The sequence below is a fragment of the Crocodylus siamensis genome, chromosome 9 (genome assembly GCF_052110815.1).
Source record: "Crocodylus siamensis isolate JL-2025a chromosome 9, ASM5211081v1, whole genome shotgun sequence".
Classification (NCBI taxonomy): domain Eukaryota; kingdom Metazoa; phylum Chordata; order Crocodylia; family Crocodylidae; genus Crocodylus; species Crocodylus siamensis.
In genome coordinates, this window is record NC_143403.1 from 41,675,296 (window position 1) to 41,697,009 (window position 21,714).

A 21,714-nucleotide genomic window follows, 5' to 3' on the forward strand; every position below is an offset into this window, starting at 1 on the left:
TATAAGGAAACTGATTCCAATACCCATTCTGCATAACAATTTCATGGATAGCTATCACTTCTTTTAGCACAAAGGATCCTTTCGGGGTCCAGTGGACCCCAAATGTTGGCCACTCGAGTTGACAAAACTTAATTAAATCACCTTTTTTCATTTTTACTCCGTAATCGGCCGGCTTTGCAAATTTATTAAAATGACATAATAAGAACCTTAGAGGGGTATCAGTGTTTTCTACATGAGAGCGACTCATACCCATTTTGCCCACAAGAGTGCGCCCAAGGCACATCAAATACCAAAAGACCTCTATAACAGAGGGTTTTACGATGACAACTGAGCCAAAAGTTCCCCAGCGATCGTTTACCCCCCCGTTTTGGATCCAGAACCAAATTGGGCAAAGGGAATTCGTATACTCACTCAGCTACCCCAGAGATCTCGATCCAAATCCCAAAATGTGTACCTGAAGACTCCAAAAACAAAATTTGCATAGGAGCCCTTAGAGTCCCAGATGTCCCGACTCACGTCTCAAGCCCCCCCCCGGGTGAGCCCAAAAGGGCTCAGTGCGCACTCCCCGTGGTGGCAGAGACGATGCGCCGATGGACTCTGGGGTCATCCAAAGGGGCCCCAAGTTGGGCGCCAATTATTGATGTAAAAATCACGGTTCGTTTCTTTGGAGGCTCATGAATAATAATCCTTTAGGCACACATTGTTGGTAATCACAAAAGGTATATATTTGCAAATAGGGTCAGAGAGAGAAGACAAAAGACCACACTCTCTGCCCCCGGGGCACACTTCTCAGCAGGCTTTATCCCCTCTCTCCTGAGCACGTGTGCAGAAGCAGGAACTCTTACAACTCATTTCCGGTTCATACAAACATATATGAAATGACGTCACGTCATCCGTCGCATGTGTATTATAATTTACTACTTAAGTATGCGGGGCGGATAGGCTTATATGTATTAGCTAATTGCGCCTGCTCAGAAAGTACTTTAGGTTACAAAAAGTTCAAACCTTTCCTGCCTTCAAGGACAGAACCAAGAAATCGCAATTTACTCTTATCTGCATGAGAACGCTAAGGAGTATATGCTTTACTGTAAGAAAGAGATAGTAAATTTGCAAAACAAAGAGAGAGTGATACCTTAATACAAAGAGCCTTTAGTAGCTTCCCCTCCAACCTCCCCCTCCCAGCAGGGAGAGCTGGCAGCTGCGCTGTTCTAACAACACTATTGATAATGCATTTTCAATAATATTTCTAACAAACTGATGGGCCCCTCCCAGCACAGTTGCTGCCCAATCTCATTTCTTCTCCCTTCTGTGGTTGCTTTGATGGTACCAATTCCAGCAACTGTTTCCCTAGAAAGGTAACATTAGCGGTAAACCTGAATTTAATGCTATGAAACTGCTAGAAATAAGGAGCAGAGCCAGCAAGCACCTGATGGTCACGATTTGGGAGCTGCCAATCTAAGTGTTAGGATGCACGGGGGTATGACTTGCAGGCTCATTGATGCCACTCATTCTTTCCATCCATGGGCTCTTGAAGGGTGGGAAGGAGGTTTCTCCATGCAGGTGTTTCCTATTGGCCTCTTTTTCTACTCCAGCAAATCTGCATATCTCCATGCATGGAAGGGGATGGATGTGTGGAAGATGTACCGGCTTGTAATATCTTCCTGTGTCTGTCTGTGTTCTCCTGGAGCTTTTCGTCATGTATGAAAACCTGATTACTCCAGAAACAAGGAATGTGCTGTGGTGTAAAAAATGGGACTCGGCTCGCAGCGCTGAAACCAGAAGTGCCACGGTGGGACTTTTGGTTTTGCTTTTGCTGTGTCAATTAGCAAGGGCTACATAAGGTACCAAAGGTTGAGAACCACTGCTCTACACTGTGGTGACTCACCGGGGATGAGGCAGGAGAGAGGCCACTTCTGTAAGCAGAATTTTGGGGCTTCTTTGCTTAGTCAGAAACATCAGGTAAAATTCAGATACTTGTAACAGACATTGATGGTGACTTACCTGGCTGGAGGGGGGTCCCACAATGAGGTTTATCACTTCAGAGACACTGGACTAGGGCAAAGGAAATTTGTCCCAACGGGGACCAAAATGACGCTGACCCAGACAGGGACATCTTGTTTAAGGGACAGGATGGAATAACCCCGGCCAGGGGTCTGAAATCAGAGAGGGACGGTTAGGGAGTGCCCACGAAAATCCCAGCCTCTCAATTGGCTGGGAGGGTCCCTTTAAAGGTGGGGAGTTTTCCCCACCCATAGAGAGGGCAAGGGGGCAAGAGAGGCACTGCAGGGAGAGGGCTGTGACTTTCTCCCAGAGTCTGCGGGAGACGGAGGCAGAGGCAGTGGCCAACGGGCCAGAGGAGCACTCACAGTCCCCGGACTCAAGCTGGGGCTTTGGAGGGAGTAGGCTGATCCCCTCAGGCAGCTGTCTGAGAAGCCCATGAGTTTGCTTGTTGTGGGGAAGCAAGCCCCCCAGTTAGTGTGTGTGTAATTCAAGCGAGGGGCATGCAGCTGCTGAAGCCAAGCCCAGCATGTCCCAGTGTTCAGACAAGTGGAGGCAAGATTCAGGGTATGTGTGTGTGTGTGTGTGTGTGTGTGTGTGTGTGTGTGTGTGTGTGTGTCCTAAAGGGAGGACGTGGGCAACAGGAGCCACACCCAGTGTGTTCACCCATGGGAGAAGTGTATCTGCTTTAGCCTGCAGCCCAAGCTGTGCATCCCACTGTGCAGGGGCTGCAGCCTGGAGCAGTGTGCATTGTGTGTTGCAGGGACCCAGATGTGGGAGCAGCTGTCAGCAGCGTGGTGATGCCTGGGCTGACATGAGAGGACCCCAGCCACAAAGGACCCACCATGGTGCTAACAGGAGAAGTTGGGGATTGTTGTCCCCCCTCCGCCGCCCCTCCATCTTTGGCTTTGTATAAAAGTGTATGTGTGTAAATTCATGGTGCATAAAGGTCATTAGTAGTGCTTGCAAATTAAGTATCCAATAGCTTATATTGTAAATATTAAGTAATTTATTTATTAGTGCTTCAACATTTAATTGTTTATGCTTCTCCTTTACCCTAGTTCACACCTGAGAGATTATCGGTTTGTGAACCCTGTAGGCACCCCAGTAATTATCCTTCTACCAGCAATGCCCCTTTTATGTAACATATATAGAGTTGTTTTGGTAGCAACTTGTAATTTGTATCTGCCTTAGTTATACCGTATTCTGTATATAATCAAATTGTACATAATTAAATATTTGTAAATAATTATATATGTAGTTGCAAAGAGTTTGTAAGGGTAAAAGGGGCCTTCCCTGATGGAAAGCCCCATTTTGGCTCCTAGGAGAGACAAGTGAGGCCTACATTATTGGGCACCCCATGTTTCCAACACTTGGATGTGACACGTGGGTAGCACCGTGTGTCAGGGTTGTGGCAGGCCAGTAGGGGGCACTCCTGTGTTGAGCCACCCACCTCATTGCACCAACCACCTTCCAGGCTCCGAGTGCCTCCCTAGGGGCGCCTCACGTCTGGCTGACCCCCTTCCTGGAGCACACTTGCTAGCCTGGGCATAATGTAAGCTGCCACCACCCCGAGAAGAGACTCTCTCGGCCCTCTGTCCTTGGGGAAACACAGGCCTAATAGTCCTATGGGTACTCGACCCAGTTCAGGCACTTGGGGCACTTCCCCAAGTTGGGGGCCAAGAAGGAAAGTCCCTCTTAGTCTGCAGACCTGAGGGTCCTCTCAGGCATAATTTAGACCCACCCCTCAATAAGTCTCCTACACTGGTCTCAAAGGAGAACTTTATTGATTACAAGGGTAGGGTGAAAATAGGGAACAAGATAGAGCAATATCATAGAAATCCCACAGAGCAAAACAGTCTGGCTGAGGTAGCCTTTTGATCATGCATCTGAGTTACTCCCAGCTATATATCTAGTCAGATGTTGAGTAGCTTACTCACAAGCATCATCCAGAGGCTGTTGGAGATTCCCTCTGGAGGCAGGCCTTTCCTCCCTCATGAGTTATGGGGGAGAGAGCCAGTTTCAAATGGTAAAGCTCCTCTCTAAGTCTGAGTCCCCGGCATGGCTGCTGCCCCCGCCTCCTGAGCAGTCTTAACTTATGTAGCCCCTGTGACTTCATTCACCTGATCCAATGGAGGCCAGCACCTGTTGGCTGTCGGCCAGCCAATCTGAAATACATCACTAGCTGGCGGGCAGACTCTAGCCCACCAGGTAGAAGCCCCTCACCCAGGCAGCTGATACTAGTCACGTAGGCAGAGGGAGCAGGTTCCCCCCTCCCTCAGGAATGTAGCTAGCTCAGGTTACCTAAAGAGACAGGGTAAAGGTGTGTCTCCTCTGCTGGGCCCATCCTAATCAAATTGTCACAACACAGAGATTCTGGGGAGAAACAAATGTGGCTTCCTGCCACAGGGGTTACATACTGAACAGGCTTCTAAGGCAGGAAAGGGCCATAATGAGAGTGCCTGCAGTGTTAGTCCCATGTTACCTGCCAATTACAATCCACTGAGTTTATTTATTTGGCACTTGATCCACGAGAGGGAATCACAGAGGGACACAATGGTGCACAACCACCACCACTGCCAACACACTTAGGTCACGGGGGAAAGAAGTGACCTGTAGCAAACTAATCCAAAATACAGTCCACAGGCCAGATCTAGCCCACGGGGCCATGTCATTTGGCTCATACGGCTCTCACCCAGGTCTGGAAATTTGGCAGTGTAGAGAGTGGTGGCAGGGTTAATTGCTTCATCCTGCCACTACATTTCTTGACCAGGGGAAACCCCACAGGCCAGATCCAGAACATGGAGTCATGCCACCTTGTCTATGGGGCTGCATGCAGGGCTGGAAATTTGGTGACAGGAGGAATGTTGGTAGCTGTGGCTCTGGAAGCTCTAGCAAATAAGGTTGCCGCTGCCAAATTCCAGCCCTGTGGCACAGATGCCACAGCGCTGTGCTCTAGATCCAGCTTGCAGACTGGCTCTGTGCCACTCTTCTGCTCAGTGCCGAATGACTTGGGCACCACTGATTTAACCAAAAGGTGGGGAGCTCCAGCATTCAGGAAAGGACTGATGGAGGAATCTCTAGGTGATGTCAACATGGCTGAATGAAGGAGAGGAAGAGACAGCTAGCGGCTTGGGTTGGAAGAGGACAAGGTAGGACTTGGAAACAGAAGAGAAGGTGGAACTCAGGTGTGAAGATCAGGGATGGAAGTGACTGGGAAGGTTCTGAGGGAGCTTCTTTTTGGCAGGCAATGGATCAACTGCATCGTCCCCAGTGACTGGTTCAGCAGCACATTTGTGCATAGCAGCTCTGATAGATCCTTTTTACAAATGGAGAAAAATCAAAGGGTGAAGTTAGGTGGGAAGGACCACTTGGGAAAGAGCAATCACTTTGGTGTCAGGACAAATTGTCAGAGTGGCAGCACATGCACTAGAAGCCAGGAAATGAAGACAGGAGATAGGAATGGGAAGGCAGCACAAAATCTCTGACTTGCTTCATGGGCTGGGACCAGACTGGAGAGAGGCCATGTATAGAGTACATTGCAGGTGCTGGAACAGGCTCCTGGGCCAAGGAGGTACCAGTTATTCTTGAAAGCTGCACAGGACATAGGATGGAGAGCAACATTGCTGATCAGGGATTTCTCACTGTTTGTTCATGGACACAGTGAAGTCTCATGAAGCCTTGTCAACCAAAGTAGAAGGCAGCAGAAAGAGAGAGACAGAATCATAGTGAATAGAGCATTTGATAGTAATTTGGAAAATCAGTTGAACTGTGGAATTAATCCAAGATTTGCAAAGGTAGATGACAATGGGCTGTGCTGAAAGGAAAGGAAAGACAGAAGGTAATGGGACCCGTGAGGGAGAAGTTTGCCAAGAGCTTAAAGAAATGAGAGAAAGGGATGCTATGGGAGAGGGGATTCGAGGAGCTGTCACCCATTCAGCCTGGTGTTCATGGTAACAGCATCTGTTGCAGTCTTCAGGCCAGGAGTGCAATCACCAGGGTACTGTCTTGCCTTCCCAGTTTAGGAATGCACCAGTTGTTGCCTGTGAGAGGCTGGAGAGCACTTTCAGGATGCCCTGCACACTGCACTCAACAATCAGAGGGGCCTGTGGAAGGAAAGATCAGTACATGAAGCAGGAGTGTCTGGAGGCACACCAAACTACTTTCAGAGCACTTGGTGCTGCTGGGGTAGAGGCTTCCCAGTCCAAGGCTCCTGTACCAGCCCTAGCAGGGACAACGTAGCAGCAGCCATGGTGGCTGTATGGTGAGGACACCCTCCCAGGGCCTGGCATATTGGCCTAAGGCTTGGTTTGTGTTACGGGAAGGCAAAGCAAAGCTGCCCATCGCAGGGAAAGAGCTGGATCAAGATAACCCCCTCATGTATGCAGGCTGGTCCTGCCATAGAAGACTTGCCCACCAGCTCAAATTGTCCCTGAGTGATTTGTTCCTCACTGACAGCTTCCTCCCACAGGATGATAGACTGGCAATGAACCCTTAGTGCTGTCAGGATTTTTCCATTATTATATGGACCCCCAAGTGCTGAAAGGACCCAGCTGGCTCCAGCTAAGTGTGTAAGATAGGACCAAACTTGCCCCTGATGAAAGACAGAGAGAGGCAACAGGGATGTTTGGTCCAGCATTACAACACACCATGCCTGATTTGAACTGTCAAGGCCTCCTGAGTCCCTCTTAGTCACACACAGTCAGACCTTGCTCCCCAAGAAGGCTCCATGGATTTCACTGGAATTACCCAGGGAGCAAAGCACTTGTCTGTGTGTGTGAAGAGGACAGAATCTGGCTCTCAGAGGGGACTCTAAGGGGCACACTTGAGCTGGATCCTTTTGTGTTCCTGGAATGGACTCTGGCTACATCCCCTGTGGGTTAAAGACTGGAGCTGCATTTCTGAGCTTTCCTGGCTTGCCTGTCTATGCTTTCCTGCAGGCTGCATTGCAGTGTCACTTAGTATCAGTGAGTTGTCACAACTGTTGTGGAGGTGAACTGAGCAGGAGCAGCCCAGCCAAGCAGCCCAACTTGTATATTAGGCATTCTCTAGGTCCCGAGGCTTTAGTCACATGACAGCGCTTGCCCATCTATGCAAGCATGGGCACTGCAGGGAGGATGAAACCTAAGCTCCCCAAGTACTTCATTTGAGATGAATGCCTGAATGCAGAGCTGCTCATCTGGAAGCTTGCCAGGAGAAAGACACCTGAAAATCCTTAGAAACACACCTGCCTGTCACCACTCTGGATAGTACCTTTTCAGTGCCCATGTCAGTTTTCACCCAGCCTGGATGGATTGCAGTACACAGAATCCCAACTTCCTGAAGCTCTGCAGCCAGGCACCTTGTCACCATGTTCAGAGCAGCCTAAAAAATAAGCCACATGTCTGCAAGGGCTCCTTCCTAGCGCAGTATGCCAGCCAGAGGTCAGGGAAACAGACAAACTTATGTTGGGGATAGAGGAATGTTCTTAAGCTTATGAGGGCTTAGAGTTTGGACATCAAATTTTATTATGAAAAAACTCTCCTGTGAGGACATGCTATCATATTTCCTTCAAGAAAGATGGGATATTTAGGTTCTGGATTTGAGTCTTCCTTGGATCAGAGTTAATGAGGAATGACTGCATTCATTTACTGGAACTTCTCTGGAATTATACTGGTATAACGAACTGGAGTGAACTGGGAGACACACACACAGGGGCAGATCCAGGATTTAGCAAAGGGGGATGTAGGAGCAGCCATCCGCATGGTGCTCCCAGTCTCCTTCCGCAGGTGCGGGCAGACCACACTGAGGGAGCCTCTGGAGATTTTTTAAAGTTGTCAAAGCAGGTAAGCATCTCTGCCTCCCTCTGTGTGCTCAGAGGCATGTCCCCTTGCCTCCCTTTCCACCCATTGTCCTCCAGTGGCTGCTGCTTTCCCCACTGTTTCGGAGCCATTCCTGCCCTCTCCAGCTTGTCTAAGCCGGGGCTCGTCTTAACTGGGAAGAGCGGCAGCTGCAAGGGGGACAGGGTGGGATCCACAACGCTGCCCTTCCCCCCCAAGAGCAGGCATGGGAAGCTGCTGCCACTGTGACTGCCCTAGGTGAGCCCAGTTCTCCTGCAGCCCAGTTGGAGCAAATAGGAGCACCTTTAAAGATTCCCCAGGTCTGTGGCAGTAGGGAAACAGTAGGGCAGGTGAGGGGACAGAGGAAGTGGAGGAACCAGGATTGCCTTCTGCTTTTAAAAAGTCCTCAGCAGGATGATCCAGTCCACAAGGGAGGTGCAGCCCCGGCACCACACCCCCTCTGCCTCATTTGCCTTTCCGTGTCCTTCCATAGGGACTTGTCTTGAAGGCTACCCAGGTATCCTGATACTTTCAAAGGAGGAATGAAAAAGAGAACTCCACCAGGCAACTTACCTTGCTGACTCTGTAAGAGTACATGGGGGCTTCCAGTATTCCTAAACCCAGTTCAATGGAACCCACTAAACTGGACATGTTGATGATTGCTGCCTTACTGCAGCTCAGTCCTTCCACGTTGGCTTCCTTTGCTGCCTCCTTCAGCAGGGGGAGAAATTCCTAACACAAATTAAACCACAAGTCATGTCTTTGCCAGCATAGTAAAATAGATACACGAGCTTGAACATAGAGAACGTTGAGGGTCTACCTCACTTCTCCCTGGGCTCGACTGATAGACGAAGGAGAGCAGAAAACTGTAAGACAAGATCAGAATGATAGCAGACAAAGGTGATCCTGGCAGCATCCCTTGGGTAGACTCCAGGCAAGAAAGCTGGGAAGCAGAGGGCCAGTAAGGCAGAAGTCAGAGCAGATAACATGTTTAACTGAGGTGGCAGGAGGTAGCCAGAGGTTGAGGTGGGGGAGGTGTTTGGGCAGTGAGAGCTGGGGGGAGGCTGTTTACAGTCTGTGAGTTAGAGTAAGAAATGAGATGCCTGTGGGATAGAGGGAGGGGGTCCTGCCATGAGGAAATTAAGGCTGCATTTACACGAGACACCGAATGTGCAGTAGCCTGAGACGACTGTGCAGTAACGTCGTGTGGCAGAAACTGTGATGCAATGCTACTGCGCAGTTGTCTTGGGCTACTGTGCAGTCAGCATCATAAAAAAGCAAACACAGGAATCAGAAAGCCACTCCCCATTCAAGGGACATGCAGGGAGGCAGCATCAGTCTTCCCAACATCTCTTATCCCTGAGGCAGTGACTGTAAATACTGAATGTTCCTCTCATCTGATATTTGGCCTTGGCACTATGAACCTATGGAGATGACCTTGATGGTCTTTGGTACTTGAGTTTGACACCTGCCTAGCCTCAACTGTTATTTATTCTGCTTGTGGGTAAAAGAGATAATGAACAGCTTCATGACTCATATTCCCTTTCCCCTCTTTATAAGACTTGTTATAAATGATAGGCGGCTTCAGATGCTGGGGGAACCCCAGGTGATCTAAAACCTTGACGTGGTAAGTACCTCTCCAAACATCCCCTAGTAAAGTAAGTGCCAAGGAGTAGAGCCAGCCTTAGAGGTGGATGATGTGGGCAATTGCTCAGGGCACCATGTTCAGGGGGAGGCACCCTGCCCTGCTCTGGCCAATCTCTGCCACCCCACTTCCAGCTGCTGCTTAGGAGGAGCTTGGTATGGGCTGCTGGCTGGGAAGGAACCAACTGTGAAGCCAGAAGCCCCCACCCCAGCCAGGTCCCTGCAGTGTCACCACGGAGGTCGGGGGAGAGCGGTACAGCAGTGCCACTCATTCAGCTCCTGCCTGCTGGAATCCCTGGCCCAGAAGGCAGGAACAGGCTGCACTCTGCACCAGTCATTGCAGCCCCTGCCCACTCCCTACTCATCCAGGCCAAGGAAAGGGGCCCCACATGCAGCCACTGAGTCTGCCTCACCTGCTCCAGCCAGCTCTGGCCCTCCCTTGCCATGGGCAATGACCACAGGGCTGGCAAGCATGGTAGGTGAGGGCTGGGATTGGCGCCAGGGCTCGTGCAGGGAGTCCCTGCCTCATCTGCCTTGGGCTGCCCATGCCACTTTCATGAGGAGCCATGCTAGTGGAGGGTGCTGGTGACATCCACGCAAGACTCTGGAGACCCTGTGACCCCAACTGTTTCCCCTTCAGCCATGTCTCTCTGCAGCTCAGGCTCCAAGCAGTCTTTGGGTTGCAGGGGAGGGGGGAGGTGGAAAGCAGCAGGGGGAGCATGGCACTGCCTCTGCCCAACAGGGCCACATGAAAGAGTGGGGAGAGGAAAGGGGACATGATGACCAAGGCAAGGCCGAAGTGACCCCTGGGGCAGAATGGGGAAGCGTTCTGGGCTGGATGAAGGAGCCATCAAAATACAAGTTCACCCAGGGCACCACTTTCCTTAAGGCTGGCTCTTCCAAGGAGGGTGTACATACCTTGGCCACCTGGAGAGGACCAACCACATTGGTATTGAACACAGACAGCATCTGCTCCTGTGCCACTGACTGCAGTGAGTCATGGGAATTGATTGCTCCATTGTTGATGAGCAGGTTCAAGCCCCTTCCATTCAGCTGGGACTCCACCACCTGTACAGCTGCTTTTATGGTGGCCAAGTTTACTGCATCTGCAAGGAAACAAAAGGGTGAAGAGGAGACTGTTCAAACAAACTATAGCAGTCACACCCTCCACAATACTCCAGAGGGACTGGCACCATAGTGACCTCATGTCCTGGCTCTCTGCAAGGGAGGTGACTGGACTGCTACAGCGAGCAACTGGGGACAAAGTTTAAAACCAGGCTCAAGACAACTCTAGAGAATTTGCTGAAGAAAGCAATCCTACATTGGTGCCAGAGACTAGATGAGACAAGGCCTAACAGATGGTGGGACTGGACCAACACCGCTGCTCCATCTAGCAGCATCCTCAGCTGAAGAAGCAGAAGATGCAGGGGTTTGACACCCCTGGCATGGTAGGACGGATCCAAGCATGAACAGTGCATGTCCTTGGCAGCTGGGAGGGCACGGAGGTGGCAGGAGCATGGTGGCAGTGTTGGGAGTGGCAGGAACATGGCAGTGATAAACTGGGAGCTCCTGCAGATGCTGCTGGTGCTGTCAGTGGTGGGGATAGGGGTGGCAAGTGCTGACCAAGGGTCGGCAACCACCTATACCCACTGCCGGTGGCATCATGGACCACCTGCAGATGCCGCTGGTGGTGTTGGCAGTGGGGTGGCAAGTGGTGACTGCCTGCAGGCCCCACTGACACTGTCAGTGGCACCTTTTTCGGGGGGTGCACCACCATGCTTGAGGTACACGTGTACTTGCATGCACCCTCTACATGTTGCCCCTGGATTCAAGAACATAAGAACTGCCGTGTTCTGGGTCAGACTATAGATCCATTTTGCCCAGTACCCTGTGTCACAAAGTGGCAGAAAGTGGATGCTGAAAGGGACAGTGAACTGGGTATGACCAGGGCTTTTTCCACTGTTCCACATGCATATGTTATTAATGTGATTTAGACTTGCTGCAGAGTAAAATAAGGTGCAGTAAGCCATCCTTGGGAACATGTCTACATGTGTACCCTCTCGGGCACAGATTTGCTCCTTATGGGAGTAGACAGATCCAGACATGCTCCTATTCTGCTCTGCCCCCCCTGCAGCAGCCAGGGGGAGCTTCAGGTAGTTGCTGTGGGGGTAGGGTGAGGGGATCAGGCTCAGGCTGGTAGGGGGCTACAGTGGGGGCAGGCTCAGCCTGACAGGGAACACCTCCTCCCCCCTCAGTCAGGTGCCTGAGAGGCCACCCATGGGCCTCAGAACCACAGGGCAACCCCAAGACCACGCACACTACAGACAGTTTCAAGCAGCAGTTTATATTTCTCTCCCCAAGAACAGACTCCCTCCCGCTCTCCCTCCCCAACAGCAGACCCCACCCCTAACCCCACCATCAATAAAGCACCCTCTTCCCTGTACAACTATATACAATGTCATGTGTGACCTCCCATGGGGCGGACAGTGAGGTGGAGGCACCTACAGGGCAGAGCCCAGGGAGAGGAGCACAGCACCCTAGCCTCTGGCCACACCACCACAGGTGTGGATGCTGTGGTGAGGTTGGCAGGCTGGGGGTGAGGGAGGCTGCTGTTCAGGCTGTGCTGCCTGCTCCCTCTCCTCCATCATGGGGCTGGGCCCAACAGGGCCCACGTACGGCGCTGACCCCACTGTGGGCAGCTCCCAGTCATGGGACTGCATGGTGTCTGAGAGAGTAGTGCCTCAGGTGGGGGGCCTGGTTATGGCAGTACCTGGCTCAGGAGCAGGGACAGGGGATCCTGGCTGCTGCAGGTGGTGCTGCACCTCATCCCAAGCCCACTGGGGAGCTTGGTGCTGGGCAGCAGGTGGTTGCCAGGGGGACAATGGGCCTGGGCTAGGGGCTGGGCTGCCAGGGGGCAGGCAGAGCTCAGGCCAGGGACTGGGCTGTGGGCAGTATGAAGGTCACCGCCAGGGCCAGGATGGTGTCCAGCACCCAGCGGTCTTCCTTCGCCGCCTCCACTGTCTGGACCACTACAGCAGCCTGATGCCCCTGTGCCTTGATCATCTTCTCAAGAAGGGCAGTGTGCCTCTCCTCGAAGGTGAGGAGCCTGTCCTGGAAGGCATGGTCCTCTGGTCTCTCTCCCACTTGTGCTCCATGTCTTGGGTGTGTCAGGCTTATGAGTCTGCCAGCCACTCCTCTGCCACAGTGACCAGCCAGGCCAGCAGCAGGGTGACCAGCCAGGCCAGCCAGGCCAGCAGGGTGTGGTCTTGCATGCACTGCTGGTGGAGATGGCGCATGCAGAGGGCGCTAGCTGATGGTGGCAGCGTCTTTGCAGATGCGTCCCTGCTAGCAGCTGGTGCTTCTCCCCTCTGTGCCACTGCTGGATCTCCAGAGCAAGGACGGAGAGGCTCTTTGTGAGAGTTCGCAACATTTCAGAGATAGTATGCACATACCAAGGGGCTGTGTGCTGCCTGGGCTCAGATTGGAGGTTGTGAGTGCAGAGGTGCCCAGGGACCATGACAAGTTGGCTGGGTGGCTCCTGCCACAGGCTGAGCCCTCTGTCCCCACTCCATCCACTGGGGTAGGTGGCCTGCTTGGCGCTTGCTGCAGGCACCCTGCCTTTCTGGACCCCTACCTGAGGTAGGGCAGGGCTGGCTCCTGCAGACAGCTGCTATGGCAGCTCAGAACCATCTCCCCCCACTTCTCTACCTACAGGCCAGGCAGTTTGCTCCTGTGGTGCCAGGCCTGTGGTCCCTGGGGTTGGGAGGTGAGGGGCTCCTACCTGGCTGGGACACATAGCTGGTGGCATGCCCCCCACTCCTCCTGGTGGTCCCCTCCAGAGAGGTACCGTAGGCCAGGGCCTCTGCTGTGCATGACGCACCCCAAAAACGCCCCTGCTGAGAGTCCCCTGGGTGTGCCATCATGGACTGTACGAGTACACTGAAGGGTACCTGACCCACTATGCCATACTGCTGCTGGTTGCCCTGGTGCCCTGAGCACAGCTGAGAACCTGGTGCGGGGCCCTGAGCTGCGATGGCGCCCCAGGGAAGCCTGCACTTCCCTGCAATATGCGCTGCTGCCTGGAGGGGTATCTCTGCCTGTGCTATGAGTACCTAACCCCCATGACTGAGGAAATCACCATTGCCATCAACGAGTTTCTCTGGCTGCCTGTTTATTAAACAGCCTGGCTGCCTATCTGGGAGGGCGCTGGCTGTTTAATAAAGTTCTGCACAGCCTCCCGTCTCCCCGTGTGTTGAGGGAGAAAACTCGGGGGGGGGGGGCGGGGGGGCGGTCAGGTGGTGGCTCACCCAGGCAGGGTCGGTGGAGGGCAGAGGCAGGGAGTGGGGGGGAGCTACCCCCACCCATGGGGCCCATGGCTCCAGGTGTGCAGCCTGGGGGTGGCTGGGTGAACTGGTGTGGGTACAGGTGTCTGTGGCACCCCCTTCCACCTCCTCCTTGTGTGGGGCTTATCAGATGGGCATGGAAGGCGGTCCTGGTGGTCCAACTCAATCCCTGCTGGTGGTGAGGTGGTGCCTGCAGTGTCCCAGGGTGTGGAGGCATGGCACTTGGGTGCTTTAGCAGTGACCCCTTTCTAAGGGGGAGCTGGAGCTGTTCATGACTGGCACCATTCCCAGCCTGTCCTCCCTGCTGTGGCTGCATACCCAGAGTTGGCGGTGCAGGTGTTGGTGTGGGCTCTCTGGGCTGCCAAACAAGGCCAGAGGTGGGGAGCACACCAGGACTTGCTGCCTGTGCCCTGAGGGGCCCTGCACCACAAACTGCTCCTCGCCGCCAGGCCTTAGCAGAGGCTCTGACAGGCTGCCTGTGCTGGAGTAGACATGGTGTGTCCAGGGTCCCTTGTGACAGGGTGGCCATCAGAGAGGACATTCTAGTTTTCTACTACACTGTCCTCTTGTCGTCTGTTGATAAGAAACCTCATATACATAAAGGCGTCCGGTTTTGTATCAACAGAGGACAGAGGACAACCAGACTGTCCTCTGTGATGGCCACCCTACTCATGAGGAGGACCACCAGGTGTTTTACTGTGCAGTCTGTAATATTGAGAGGCAGCACAGGTGTGTAGGAGTCGTGCATAAGGATTCATGAATGTAAACTTTAGTCTGCTGAGGAGGGAAACTCCAGGGGGGCACTACCTGTAAATACCCACTGCTCATATGATTATTCCACCCTGAGTACAGGATACGGTACTTGTCCTCACTGAATTTCATTTGACTAATTTCATACCATTTCTCCAGTTTATCAAAGTCATTCTTGATCTTAATTCTACCCCCCAGAGTGTCTGAAACTCCATTCAGTTGCACTCAGTGTCATCTTTTAGATTGCTAATGAAGGTTAAACAATATTGGAGCCAGGGCCAGACCTTTGGGAAACCCTGCTTGAAACCTCCTCCCAACCAACCACCCACCATTGCTGACTGCTGTTTAAGCATGATGATCCAGGTAGTCATGTTTCTACCTGACAGTACTTTCTTCTAGACTGTATTTCTTCAGCTTACTGATGAGATTGCCATGGGAGACAGTATCAAAAGCCTCACTAAAATCAAGGTATATCACATCCACTGCTCCCCCACCCCAGTACACAGAGCCCAGAACTGTGTCAGAGAAGACTTGGAGATCTCTGAGCATCCATCAATGATGGGAGACAATGCCAGTACTCTGGATCAGGTGTCAGTCAGCAACCTACAGCTTGTGGAACCATTGAATCTGGCCTGCAGACATGGGGCTTTGACAGCATTCAGTGGTAAGGAGCTTCAGCTGCAGGTGCTCTCCCACTGCTGCTGCAGCGATAAGAAGGTGGTAGCAAGGTTCTGCCCCCCACCCTTCTTTGATCTGGGGTAGGTCATCCTAGCCTGCAGCCAGAAAAGGTTGTGAACCCCTGCTCTGAACCATTGGGAAGGCTTCTGACAGGTCTTCTCTAAGCCATTTGTGGATAGTTATTGCTAGGTAGGACAGCCCTTACTCACAGACACTTAATTAGCTATCTCCCAGATAATGAACCAGAGGCTCAGGTCATAGCTTACAGGTGCTTTGGTCCCCAAGTGAAAGGCCAGCAAGCAGCCTCCTTGGGAGAGAGACTTGTAAGAAATGGGTAGGGCACTGTAAGGGGCTTCTATGTGGGGAAAGCTCCTAGAAAGCAGCTTTGTAGCAAGATCTGGCTCCTCTGATTTATTCTGGATTATTTTTGTTTACAGAAATTAGATTGTACCTGAAGATGGGAACTTTATTTGATGTCCCCAGCTGGCAGTGAAAAAGCTAACTAAGTGGATTTCCCTGGAAATTCGCTATAGGAGGGAGCCAGGGAGCAGGATGTTCAGTGTGCATGTGTGCGCACAGGAGTATTTTTCTTTCTTTGTTTTGTTCTCTACAACCTAGGTGCCCTCCAGGGAATGCAGGAGGCATAAATGGAGACTGGATCAGCAGTTGTTACTTGTGTAGGACGTGCCATGTTTGTGTTCCTCCCAGGGTGTGTCTGCATGAGACATTTACTCTAGAGCTGACTAGCTCAGCAGTAAAACATCACCATCTACATGTGTGGTGCTATTAGGACAGAGTAAACTAATAAACTCTGCCGTAGGATAGTACAGCCAGACACAAGTACTATTCTATGGTGTAGTTATTTACTCCACTGCAGTGCACATGCAAATGCAAATGCTGATGGGGCTGGCTGGGGCATGAGGGTGCTTCAGTGTAAGAGTTGCCTGCCAGCTAGACCTGCACAAAAGCACCCCCATGCCCCATCCAGCCCCTCCACAGCATGGTGATCTGGGTTGGAGCAGCCCTGCTCTGCCAGGCTGACTCCAAGGGCCTCCTGCCAGCTGGGGCTACTCTTCTCTGGCTCAACATGCTGCAGTCCCAGGTGCACATGCAAACGTGGCACCCTGAAGCAATAAACTCCAGCTGGAACTGCACCAGAGTTTATTCAGCCACATCAATTTCATGTGTAGATTTGCTCCCAGAGACTCAAGGTCACTTCATTGGTACCAAATATAAGTTGGTATCCATCTTGGATGAAAAAATTGAAGGACCAGATGTACAGGTATCCACTCTGCTTGTTATCAGGGAAAATGAAGATTTCCAGGACTGGAATAATGAGAAGCTGGCACCAGAGATGCCAAAGAGAAAAGAAGAGAAGTGGCAGTATTTGATTACTAGAAGAATGAGGGTCCTCAGAATTCAAGCAGAACAAACTGAAGGCAGTGACCACTTTCCAGCACTCTGCAGTGGAGCAGCTGGGGAAACGGTAAAGGTAAAGACATGCAGCAGCAGCAGCAGGTAGACATGGTGCTGTAGAAGGACAGACTGAAGGATAAAGAGACCCAGGAGGGGTGGAAAAAGGCTCAGCTTGGTGACATTTGTTTCTAATCTTGAAGACAAAAATAAGTTCTTTAAATATGTTAGTCAGAAAAGGAAAGCCAGAAAATATATTAGTCACAAAAGCTACTCTGAATAGGTATTTTTAAAGTGGAGTTACCACTTTTATTGAGAGAGATTTATCCGAAGTTAATTATAAATTTTAAGGGTTGCTTGGAAATTACACAGGAAATTAGGTAACTTTGTGTGGCGGTGACACGCCCCCACAGGGCTTCAAAGGGGCGGAGGCGAGCTCTGCAGGTCCCAAAACCCTGAAATGGGCCCCCCACAGGGAAAACTTACCTCCTGCTGGCCTGGCAGCGCAGGAACTGGGACCATGGCCGCAGCCACGTGAGCCGGCATTACGCCAGCTGTTTAATCAGCTGTTCCCTGCGTGGGGAATGGCTGGACCAATCGCGGCAGCTGTACTGGCCGCCGCACAGAAGTTTAAAAGCCCCGGCAGTCCCTGTGAAGGGAAGGAGTCAGAGACAGAACGCACTGGTGGGCAGCATGCTAGAGCTGCTGAGGCTCCAGCGCAGAAGAGGAACGGCACAGCCTGTGCGGCTCCTGCACACCACACAGGGGAAACTTCTGAGCCCCCTGCAGGAGGCAGAGCAGGGGAAGCTGTCCACCTCCTCTGTCACAGGCCAGCTGGGCACTGTGAGTATATCAATTTAGTTGCAGACTGACTGAGCACTGCAACTTTATTAGCCACTGGGCTATTTGGTTCCAGATCAGGAAGGTGATGTTGGAAAGGAAAGAAATGACAAGTTTCACTTACAAAAAAGAATGAATTTTACTTATGACAACAAAAGATATAGTTTGCATATATAATAGTTAATAAAAAGGTTAAGTTAATAAGCAGACAACATAACAATACAGACTAAAATTGACAGTGATAATAAAACAGATGAAGAAATTAACTAAGAGTTCCCACTTGGTTAGTAACTTATCGATAGTCCCTCGGTTAGAAGATGCACAGCAAGTTGAATCAGCAAAGTCAGATGTCTCTGAACTGGGCTGCTCAAAGGACACCGGTGGAAGCCCCTCAGTCAGGATCTGGTCTCACTCTCACAGGGAGTAAGAGATATCCGTGGGGTCTGGGACAGCAATGACCCTTCTGTTCCGTCCTTCCCGAGAGTTACTATGATGTGTGTGTTCTTTTATATGCTAATTATGCTAATTTTTTAGTTATGTAGCCATTCATAATATTGCTTTATAGCTGTTATCCTATGGGGTTAAAAGGTGTTAGAAATTATTATAATAAGTTACTGCCCAAGATTGGGTTTATCCAATAAGCAAATTGCAACACAACATCTTCAGATTTAAAATTAACATTACCTCGCTTAAATCCAGCCCCTTCAAAACTCTCTGACTATGCTTTTTTGAGATGTCCTTTTTTAAAATGTACTAGATAAGCTGGGTAGTTGAATCCAGTTTTTATCATTGTCCCTGATGGGCCTTTGTAGATCCCGCCTAGTAATCTGGCACCCTGCTTTGGTGACCCCTCTTCACCAAGCACTGGTGTTACTAGGTTTGGTTGTATACCTGCTTTGCCAACCCCACTTCTTGCCTGCCACGACTTTGCTGTTATCCCAGTGGGGCGGGGCTAGTTCACAGGTCCCTCGGTGTCCCGGGTTGGCTTCGTCGGCTACATATGGGGCTCCTGCCACCCCTACACCCTGGCCTCATGCCACCTGTGGTCTCCACCTGCTCCGTGATGGGCCGTCAGACTCCTTCCCCGCCAGTATAGATGTCCCAGCCCTATAACACTGTGTAATTCCCACCACTGATCCGTCACCCTACACCATCAGCAGTGTACTACCTCAAAGTGATCCTTCCATAAGGCCTACCTCCCTGACCTACCACCAGCACCCCTATGGTCTGGCCTTGGGAATAAATGTCTCCGGGACGAATATATATATATATATAGCGCTGTCCCCATATCCTTCGATCACTGCCTTCTATTCTAGGCGGCGATCCCGCCCCGATCTTTCCCACCGGGCGAGCCTTCAGCCTCACGCCCCTCTTCGGTGCTTCCCGCACCCACCGCCATGGCACTTACTTCCTGTGGCTCGGGATCTTCCTGGGTGGTCTTGATCCTCCGCTGCTCACCTGATCTGGCACTGCAGGCTTTTTCTGCCAGTGATCCTGCCATTCCGCCTCTTCTCCCGGCTACTGGACTCTCCAGCACTTCAGCTCGGCAGCTCTTGTCCCGCTGGGCTGTCATTGGGGATGGCTTTGCCAGCCATTTGTTCCCCTCTCCATCTGCCACCGCCAGAGTGGTGGCTGCCATTTTTAAATCTCCCGGCCGGCGGCTGACGTCACCATCAGGTGCTGGCCGTAGCTGTACATAGACGTGGCTAATGAGCCGCGCAGGCTCTCCCTCCACCATGGCGTCCTGCTCTCCTGGTAAGTCTTCTCGGCCCCTTCGGGTCCCGGGACAATCATCATCAAGGCTAAATTCTGAGTGAGAAAGAACTATTAGGTCAGGTAATTTCACAGCTATAGCTTTGTCTTTGAGGCCTAGTCAGTTCCACAAACAGTTACAAGTTACATTTGAGGGTTACAAAAATACAAGCTGCATATTAGACAAAAGTTCCAAATGCCTCCAAGAAGCACATATTTATTGCTTATTAATTTCTTTGGTTCTGGCCATCACACTCCCCCAGAAGCCAAGCTAAGGGAAGCCCTTGAGCTCCTTGTAGGGAGCAGGGCAGAGGAGGCATTTGAGCCCCCTGGAGGAGGCTGGGATCAAGAAGGCAGCTCCATAGCTCTCTCCCCTCCAGGCGAATATTTCTTTTGAGAAAAATAAAAAGGAAAAGGGGAAACCAAAGAGCCCAGAGAAGGTGGGCCATGTTTCGGAGCCAGAGGGAGAAGAGCCATTGGCATCCACGCTGATGGGGAACCCCATCCGAAGCTAGCTGCGGGCAACCCTGCAGGGGCCGAGATCCTCACTCTACAAACATCGCATCCAGTTGGCGAGTGGATGGGGTGTAGGGGAGGCGGAGCCCCATGGAACAGCGCACCAAACAATCGTGAGTACTGCCGTTTGTCAGGCGGCCCTCCCAGGAAGATCTACACTGAACCCCTTCTCTTGATAGTTTCACATCAAAGTCATGGCAGGCAAGTTGAGGGGTAGGGCTACTCCCCCAACAGGCCGTACAACATGTGATGCCCGCAGACATCACAGTTTGTAACAAGGATTTTTACCTGTACAATTTCCACCTCGTGGATTTCTTTGGTAGGAACCAAGTAATACTTTTATGGTTTTTATCTTTTCATGACAGGCAGTCACCACTGGGTGAATGACTAACATGTACAGCACCATATCACATTACTTTGTGTATCATTTGAAGAAATCTCTAGTACATGATAGATCAAATGTGGCCAACCTGCAGTATGTGTGTTACAAGTGGCATAGACAGCCTCTGTGTGTGGCACATGGCAGATCAGGGAAAGATTAGGAGGGACAGCAACAGATAGTGCAGATAGCAGAAAGCAGAGCAGATCAGGCAGGGAAAAGGGATGGAGTATCAGTTGGTGATGGTGGGGGGCTTATTTTGTAGCACATCTGCCAAAAATATTGGCTTCTAATATTGATCATTAATATTGATACATTAAGAACTGGAACATTTGTTTTTTTTATAATGTAACTTGCTGTGCCTGTCCTGTGCTCCTAGCTTATGCCTTTCTAATCACACAGAGCTAACTGCGGTCTTGCAGCCTGACAGTTTGACCTCTGGCACCAATTACCGAGACCACCAATGCTTCCCTCCTGCCACATCTTGATGGAACTTTAATTTTGGGGAATGTTGTTAACGCTGGCTCAGCAGTATTGTGTTGGATCTGATCATTAGCGCAAGGTCATTGGTGCTCCACCTCCCCTACACCCTGCCTGTCATCAACCTGTTGCAACTCCAGTGTTCCACAGTGTGAGGAAAGAGACGAGCCCCAGAGAAGTAAAATGGTCCCAACTGTATTGCAAAGAACTCCACAGGGCTCCTTCTTCACTCAGTATTTCAGGAGGGGAGGGGGAGTCAGCCGGAACTCCAGGATAAAAGGAAACGCAGGGCAGGAAAAAGGGGGACACAGGAAACTGGAAGTGACAGACTCAGGCAGCAAGATAGCAGGGAGAGCCAGAGGCGCTGAGGAAGCAAGGGAGACTGAGCTTAAGGAAAGCAACTCTGTGGAGGGACCTGCCAGGGGAGAGAACCCTGAAGGAAACGCCTGGAGAGAAACAGAAACTGCCGCGAGGCAGTTAGAAGGTACCGTAAAGACCCTAATAGCAGGGCTGAAGAAAAAGGATACCACAAAGTTGGGAACGTAAGGGCAGAAGAAGTGCCAGTTTGTTTTTGTTCTCCTTTTCATTAGGGTGAGAGGGAAGTCACCCCACATAGTGCGTTTGCAACTATCAGGACAATAGGCCAAGAAAAGAACTGGCTAGAATTAATGGCAGGTCTGTGCCATGTTCCAGCTGGGCGAGGTACAACCGGGTCCATCGGGGATATTGATTGGCCAGACCTAGAGACCCACAGAGCGTTTTGTACTGCTCAAAGGCAGATTGTGGAGATGACTGAATTAACACCTGGTGGAAGTGGCGAGGGTATAGGGCTTGGTGGAGCCATCACTATACTAAGACAAATTGCAAGAGCCAAAGCCCACATGCCCTGGCATTCTATTTTTCTCTTATAACAACAAGTTGTGGCAGATGAGATTGCAGGCGTGTGGGAGAGTCCAGCAAGACATCGCAGTGGACTTCGGCCTCTTAGCCGAGGTCCTAAAATTGTCTTGGTGCAGAAGACAGAGTAAGAAAGGAAAAAAACCCAGCTCAGACAGGCGATGAGCTCCAGAGATTGATGACACATAGAACAATAGAGACAAGC

At 51.2% G+C, this 21,714-nt stretch overlaps 1 protein-coding gene across 1 annotated transcript in view; it reads right to left on the bottom strand.

The window, feature by feature from the left end:
- Positions 1-3,768: 3,768 nt before the first annotated feature.
- The window catches only part of LOC149857436 (uncharacterized), a 38,775-nt gene continuing 20,829 nt past the window's right edge, over positions 3,769-21,714 (bottom strand). Inside the window, exons 3-6 of the mRNA XM_090063320.1 lie at positions 10,380-10,567; positions 8,391-8,549; positions 7,252-7,362; positions 3,769-6,104 (exon numbers count right to left, since the gene is read on the bottom strand). Of these exons, the coding sequence (XP_089919446.1) occupies positions 5,991-6,104; positions 7,252-7,362; positions 8,391-8,549; positions 10,380-10,567 (572 nt within the window). The 3' untranslated portion in view covers positions 3,769-5,990. The remainder of the gene's footprint in view (positions 6,105-7,251; positions 7,363-8,390; positions 8,550-10,379; positions 10,568-21,714) is intronic.